This window comes from Watersipora subatra, chromosome 8 (assembly GCF_963576615.1).
Source record: "Watersipora subatra chromosome 8, tzWatSuba1.1, whole genome shotgun sequence".
Taxonomy (NCBI): domain Eukaryota; kingdom Metazoa; phylum Bryozoa; class Gymnolaemata; order Cheilostomatida; family Watersiporidae; genus Watersipora; species Watersipora subatra.
Window position 1 is genome coordinate 31,130,148 of NC_088715.1, and position 7,566 is coordinate 31,137,713.

Consider the following 7,566-nt stretch of genomic DNA (forward strand, 5'->3'; position numbering starts at 1 on the left):
ACAACATTAGGCTGTAATAGAACTATCTCTTAACCTTAAATGAATAACAATTCGCGTGTGCTGACCCGGCCAGACTCGATCTTGGCCGTCATTGTTGACCCTGAGTCTGGCCCGACCCTGCATTCCTTGGTCTCGTTCCAGCTCTAATCTGAACAGACAAGCATGTCTGGCAAACAAGACAGATATTGTAATATTGTAGTTGAAGCTTTTTAATTAGTGTGTTTATACTTTGGGTTTGTATACAATTATTATACCTGTATTTCACTTCTAATACAAACGAACCTTTGCAGCCTTTAGTTCCATCCGGGGTGAAACCAGATGGGCACGTACAATAATAACTTCCGTGAGTGTTCACACAAGTTGAGTTGTTGTTTATGCATAGATTAGGCTTGTCTGTACATTCATTAATATCTACAAAAGAGTGGAACATGGATAATTCCACAAATTCAAACTTTGTGGAAAAAGATTCAATTTTTAAAGAGCGTGTTCATTTACTCATTAAATTTGGATCCGTCTCCTTCAGGCATAGTACTACCTATACTTGCTTGTATATTGACATTGTATTTTATTCTTATTCTTTATATTTAAATTTTTTTTTATAAATGATATATAAAAATTTTTATATATAAAATACATATATTTATTTATATATGAAAAATTCATAAGTGCGTATGTTGTAATGCATATATATGTATGTATATATACATATATATATACATATATTTTATATATATTATATGTATATTATATTGCACTCCTTACACTCATTGGCATGTTTGCTACAGTTTGCAACCAAAACTGGCTCTTTATCGTCGATTCATTGTAATCCGAGTTTAGATAACCGCAAGGATGCTATCAAGTAAAATGCTATAAATTTGCAAACTTTAAGTTAAATAATAATCTATCAAATGCTCAAAAACATAACCAAAAACAAGTGACTTAAACAAACCATATTTATAATGCATACAGAACCAAAAATTGACATTTTGGAAATAAAAATGTGTGCACCATTTCCTAGGCCAGTAGCTTTCTGATTGTTGCTTTTATTAGCTAAAATTTCCTCTTTTTGTAGTTGTCCAATACCTTTCACAATGCCTTCTGACCTCAATTTGTGTTCTGCACTTCAGAGCTGGTTGATATCAGCGTTTCAAACAACTTTTACGGGTTGCATTTCACACAAATCATGATAAACCTTTAACAGCATACGCACTAAGCCCGACTTTTAGCCTAAAACTAGTCGTTCATATACCATTGTACATGTGAATGTTTTTATATGCGTAAAAACTATCAAGACCGATACCGTTATTAATTTCTTCTGCGGTGGTGCTTTCTAAGTGTCAATGAAAAATAGTGAAAACCTTTGGAGTTCGAAACCGAACTCGTTGCAAAGAGAAACAATGAAACAACTAATTGTTAGTGATGTAGCTGAGTGGTTATTAGTATGATTTTGTGGACATTTTTCTACTGACCGCCTTTTAAAATGGCTTGGTAAAGATCAAAGAATGTCAAAGTGGTGGTAAAATGGAGGTGGCATTCAATTAAAGGGTGGCACTTTATTTGTTAACCCTTCTCCCATAGTGACAGCCAAATAGAGGTGTCATTTAAAAATGTAGCGTTCAATTAGAAGTTTTATGGAGTATATATATATGCAGATAATTATGTATAAATATATATATAGTATTTAAAATAGAGTGAGAAGCGTTAACACAGAGATAGCTTTGTAAAGCCGGGTTCCCATAAACGTCGCAAAGCACCGGCGACATACCGCAGGCTATTAGCGATGAGATGGGAACGTATGCGTCGAGGAACGCCGGTAGTTGCCGGCGGCATCGCAATAGTTTAGCGCTGTTCAAATTTCGCAAACGGCCGCAGGCAAAACCTTCCCGAAATGCACTGTACGGGTAAAGTTCACCATTATAAGAACGGCAAGGCGAGCGAAAATTTTATTTGATTACGCAATTATGTTTACGATAATTATTTAATTTTATTTAATAATTTATTAACGAAGTGGCTTTTATGTGAACATATCCCGCAGAGCCTAGCGTCGCAAGCGTTTTGCTGCGCAGGTTACCGCCGGAGTCTCGCAATCGATATGGGAACCAGGCTGTAGGTGGTGCCCTCAGAGGTTTATACAGAGCACATGTAAACTAACTAAACTTACCGTGGAACAAAGATGTAATGGCAAAGAGATATATGCGTGACACTGCGCGCATAAGCGTAAGAATTATATAACAGTAAGTGTCTTGAAGTTTTATTTCTGTTAACTACCCTCTAGTGTGTAAAAATTCCTCAAATATTAAGTATGTTGTCTGCTTAGACTACAGCGAGCAGATACTGTGTGTTTGCATTGTTACACAAGCAACATCTCTGGGATCTTGCCTGAACTTGTATGAGGCCAGTGTCAATGGAATCTCGATGTCTGGAGACATGTCCAAATGTAGAAATCAACTTAAGGTTCAATGTCATTCTGGGATTGCTACTATAAATACATTTTTAGGCAGAAATATATTTTTCATGCCAGTTTACAGAGGTTTGATGGCATCATTGACCGTGGCTCACCATGACAGGTGACTCGCCATGACAGGTGACTTACCATGACAGGTCTTGCCATCTCCTTTAAAGCCAGCTTTGCAGGAACAGTTGAAGGACTTTGTGCCAACATTATAACTACATTGGCCATCGAGAGAGCATATGTTGCTTTTGTCTGGGCAAGGTGTTCTACCATCTGCAAAAAAGATTGCCTATCGTGAAAATAAATGCAGTTTGCAAGTAAAATTTGTTATATACAAAACAAGTTTAGAAGTACGAACAACTTCAAATCTACAGCAGTGATAAGCTGCACATGGAAAACTGATATCATTTTTTGATAAAAGTCTTTTTTTCATCATTATAATTTGAAAAAACCAAAGAGTATTGTATGTTGCTCAGATGTATTGACAACCACAACCAAATGAACAATATAAATTCCTTCAAATTTCAGCGACAACTTCTAGACAATTTGATTGCTGTACAGCTATTTGAACTGATTTTTAAAAAAGAACAACACTATATTTGAGGCTTATTCTCATTTATAGAAACACAAGTAAGTAACCATGTAAGCATCTGTATAACTCCCTCCTACGTAGATCCGAATGTTGTTGTAATTAGACCAAATTAAGTACAGTAATAGCAATGCTAACAATGACAATGGTGATTATAAAATGATAAAGTATCAATAATATTAATAAGAATAATAATCAACAGCCTTGTAAGATCGGCTAACTTCTTCGGTAAGGTCCTACCCATCTCAGCCCAGTGGAACTAGCTAGATTACAAAAATAGCATCTGCTCTGATGTGATAAAACTAATAAGATTAATAATAATAATAGTAGTAATAGTAACAATAATAGTAATAATAATAATAATGATAATAATTATAATATATAATTACAATATTATAATTATAATATAATAATTATATATATATATATAATTAATTCCTCACATTTTGAGGAAGGTCCTTTCTTAGTGGAATTGAGGAAGATGTTGGATCCTTTGAACTTTTGTTAAGACCCGAACTCAACACGGACTAAAACCAGTGACCTACCACCCCACGACTGTGAAGAAAAACTTTTACAATAATTATAATAATAATTATAATAATAATAATAAAGATAATAATGATGATGATTATAATGATAATAGTAATAATGACATTAATAGTAAATATTATCCTCTCTGCCCTACTTGTTGGATATCCCAACTAACAGATATCTAACAGGTGTTGGATATCCCAGGTTAGGGGCCCTAGCCCGATATCACCGCATCTGAAGAGCTGAAGAGCTGAGGCAATCAACAAGGACAATAATAATAATAATAATAGGAACCAGGTTCACTCGCAGCCAACCTGAAACTTTGTGATAAAACCTAGTAACAATAATAATATTAAAAAGTAAAACGATTTTGCACAAATGATTAGCAAGGGGAGACAAGACATAGATATAGTAGAAAGAGCAAAGAATTGAGATCAGATTATTATTATTCAGCACAGACGAATCTTAGTGTGACACGATTCATATTGATACTAACTTACAGAAATACACAATGGTAGTAATAAACATGTCAGGACTAGCTAGTGTGACTCTATACTTTATATGTTTCTGAAAGTAATAAACTAACCAAAGCATCCTTCTTTTCCGGCACTGAGGTATCCTTCAGGGCAGTCACATTTGAAACTGCCTGGCAGGTTGGTGCAGGTGGCATTCACTACTCCACAAACGTTCATCTGACATTCGTCAACGTCTGCAAATACAACCAAATACACTGTAGATCCTAACCTCAACATCATTTGGGGCGAACAAACATAACTTTGCTCTTTCAGCTGTAACTATATTCAAAAAACTCAATTTTTTTTTGGAAACGCACCTGCCAATTAAATCGATTGTCTAGGCTTGATATCTGAAGTGTAGAAAAAATTGCGAAAAGGCACAAACAGTTCAAAGGCCATTTTAACAACACCATCTAAAAAACTGTGGGACCAAACAAACTTAAGTTCGTTGAACAATGATGAAGCGCACCTTAACAATACCAGGAGTTTTCTACTCTTAATTTTGTTGATATAAAGACAGGACAACTCTTAACTTTATATTTTGTAAATGCTTGAAAGCGACAAATATTCCAGTTCACCACACTTCCACCAATCACATCGCCGAATCTTCAAACATTTCATCATACCCCAATTTTTTTCATTTCTGCTTTTGTCATACAGGTTTTAAAATCCTGTGTGAATTATGTCCAGAATATTTGTATCTATCCTTCCACACATATGAAAAACATCATTTTCTATTACATTATACCAACATACTATATCTACCATCATATGTTTCAGTTTATGAACTTTCTGTTACAACAATCTGCAATTCACTGTCCTGACTCCTCCACACTATTAGATTACCAACATTTAAAACACTTTTGTTCAACTCACTCAATAATTCCTGATTTCTGACTCTTAATTCTTTGTTTTTTTTCTTTTGGGACGTAACGGAAAATATAATTTTGCTGATAAGTAATGCTGATAAAAAAATTAAAGATACATACACAGAGGCTATCATGTAAAAATCTTAAATAACTCAGCAGCTACACTTATCGTATTTGTACTTAAGTTGTTTAGTCCTACAACAACATTCGACCATGTCATTCAAACTGTCAGTTTCAAGTACTTCAACTATTGAATTATAATTTTGAAATCTATACACAAATATCTGGCTAAAGAAAAGGTTTGATATTTTGATATAATTATCTTTTGTCAATAAGGCAAACTTAATCGACAAATAAAAAGATATGAAACCTGTTTCTCCTCATACTAAAGATGGACACCAGTTTTTTACTATTAACACACAAAAAATGTTGTCTTCTGTGTTGAAGGCACAGCAAGTAGTCACTAACCAACACATGTTAGAACTCCATCTCCAGCATATCCCACCAGACATTGGCACTCAAAGCTACCGGGTGTGTTGATGCAAGTTGAATTGACGCCATTGCAAGGTTTCCTCGTCGTACACTCATCAATATCTGTGTAAATCGGTGATGCCATGATTAACACAGTTCATCATGGCAAGAAAATACGCAGATGGTACAAATGACAGTTTAGTAAAATTGTATGTGTTACACTCACTTACATCATTAAATCATCAGTTATGTAGTTCAGTTTATACCTGATGTAAGGCCAACACGTTCAACCAATAAGCATTATTATTCAGATGATCAAACACTCTCATTGGTCAGCATACATGCATGTACAGTATGCCTTACTACCATGGTTCTAAGTAGTTTTATAGTAGAAAGGAAATCGTAACAAAGAATCAAAGACAAGAGAATAGTAAAAAGGAAATCTTTACAATAATAGTAGCTGTGCCCGTCCATGTGAAGTGACACTAGTAGCATTAGGAAACAAACTGCCCTGCACAGGAATTGAACCCAGGTACTCAGCTCCTCAGCCAACTACACTACCAACTATACCACTCCACCACCTTGCTCCATTGTGTAATAACTATGCATATAGTTATTACACAATGATGATCTCTTACGGCACAGGGGCCGCCAGTGTATTAGGACAATATCATAGCACCTTTCACGGTCTCTAAGATCACAAAAGAACTATTTTGTTATGTATGAATAGATAAACGAGTATTACTACTATTACTAAATAGCTTTATAGTAGAAAGGAAATCGTAACAAAAGATCAAAGACAAGAGAATAGCAAAAAGGAAATCTTTACAATAATATTTATTATAATAGTAGCTGTGGCCGGCCATGTGAAGTGACACTAGTAGCATTAGGAAACAAACTGCTCTGCACAGGAATTGAACCCAGGTACTCAGCTCCTCAGCCAACTACACTACCAACTATACCACTCCACCACCTTGCTCCATTGTGTAATAACTATGCATATAGTTATTACACAATGATGATCTCTTACGGCACAGGGACCGCCAGTGTATTAGGACAATATCATAGCACCTTTCACGGTCTCTAAGATCACAAAAGAACTATTTTGTTACGTATGAATAGATAAACGAGTATTACTACTATTACTAAATAGTTTTATAGTAGAAAGGAAATCGTAACAAAAGATCAAAGACAAGAGAATAGCAAAAAGGAAATCTTTACAATAATATTTATTATAATAGTAGCTGTGCCCGTCCATGTGAAGTGATGCTAGTAGCATTAGGAAACAAACTGCCTTGCACAGGAATTGAACCCAGGTACTCAGCTCCTCAGCCAACTACACTACCAACTATACCACTCCACCACCTTGCTCCATTGTGTAATAACTATGCATATAGTTATTACACAATGATGATCTCTTACGGCACAGGGACCGCCAGTGTATTAGGACAATATCATAGCATCTTTCACGGTCTCCAAGATAACAAGTAACTATATCTATGTATAAATAAGCTATATGAAAATAATAAATATTTATATTTATGTATTAATAAAACTATTTGAAAATAATGAACATGCACGAATAGATAAATGATTATTACTATAATAGGAGTCGGAAGTCGCGAAAGAATAAATTGCTTTCAACAGGGTTCGAACAAAGAACTTTTATCTCACTAGATCAACACTCTAACAACTATTCGACCAACACTACCTAGCATGTTTGAACAATCGGGCAGATAGTTTTTGCTGTATCAGCATAGCTGTAGGTCTCTCACAGCATACTGAACTGACAGAGTGCTAGTCAAGTCATAAAATGTAGTCAAAAATGATTTAAAATTTGTAAAAATATTACAATGATTAATGAAGGCATAAGCCTTCATACAAGAGCATTAGACTTCAGTAGACGATCAGAACAGTAAGACAACAGCCTGCTATGTTTAAATAAGCCATACCTATGCATGTGCGTCCGTTCCCATAGAAACCTTTCTGACATTCACAGTCAAATCGACCGTTGCTAAATCTGCAGTTTCCATTTACGGAGCACCTCAGCGTTTCATCAGGGCAAAGCGGTCTCTCACCTGCAATTGTCTTTATGCATTTATTAATTTAATAATACATTATTTTAGTACCATATTAATT

The 7,566-nt window shown here is 35.0% G+C and overlaps 1 protein-coding gene across 1 annotated transcript in view; it reads right to left on the reverse strand.

Annotated features, from left to right (window-relative positions):
* The window catches only part of LOC137402456 (fibrillin-1-like), a 30,011-nt gene extending 24,439 nt beyond the window's left edge, over positions 1-5,572 (reverse strand). Inside the window, exons 1-5 of the mRNA XM_068088956.1 lie at positions 5,425-5,572; positions 4,159-4,281; positions 2,594-2,725; positions 255-411; positions 66-148 (exon numbers count right to left, since the gene is read on the reverse strand). Of these exons, the coding sequence (XP_067945057.1) occupies positions 66-148; positions 255-411; positions 2,594-2,725; positions 4,159-4,281; positions 5,425-5,572 (643 nt within the window). The remainder of the gene's footprint in view (positions 1-65; positions 149-254; positions 412-2,593; positions 2,726-4,158; positions 4,282-5,424) is intronic.
* Positions 5,573-7,566: the final 1,994 nt, after the last annotated feature.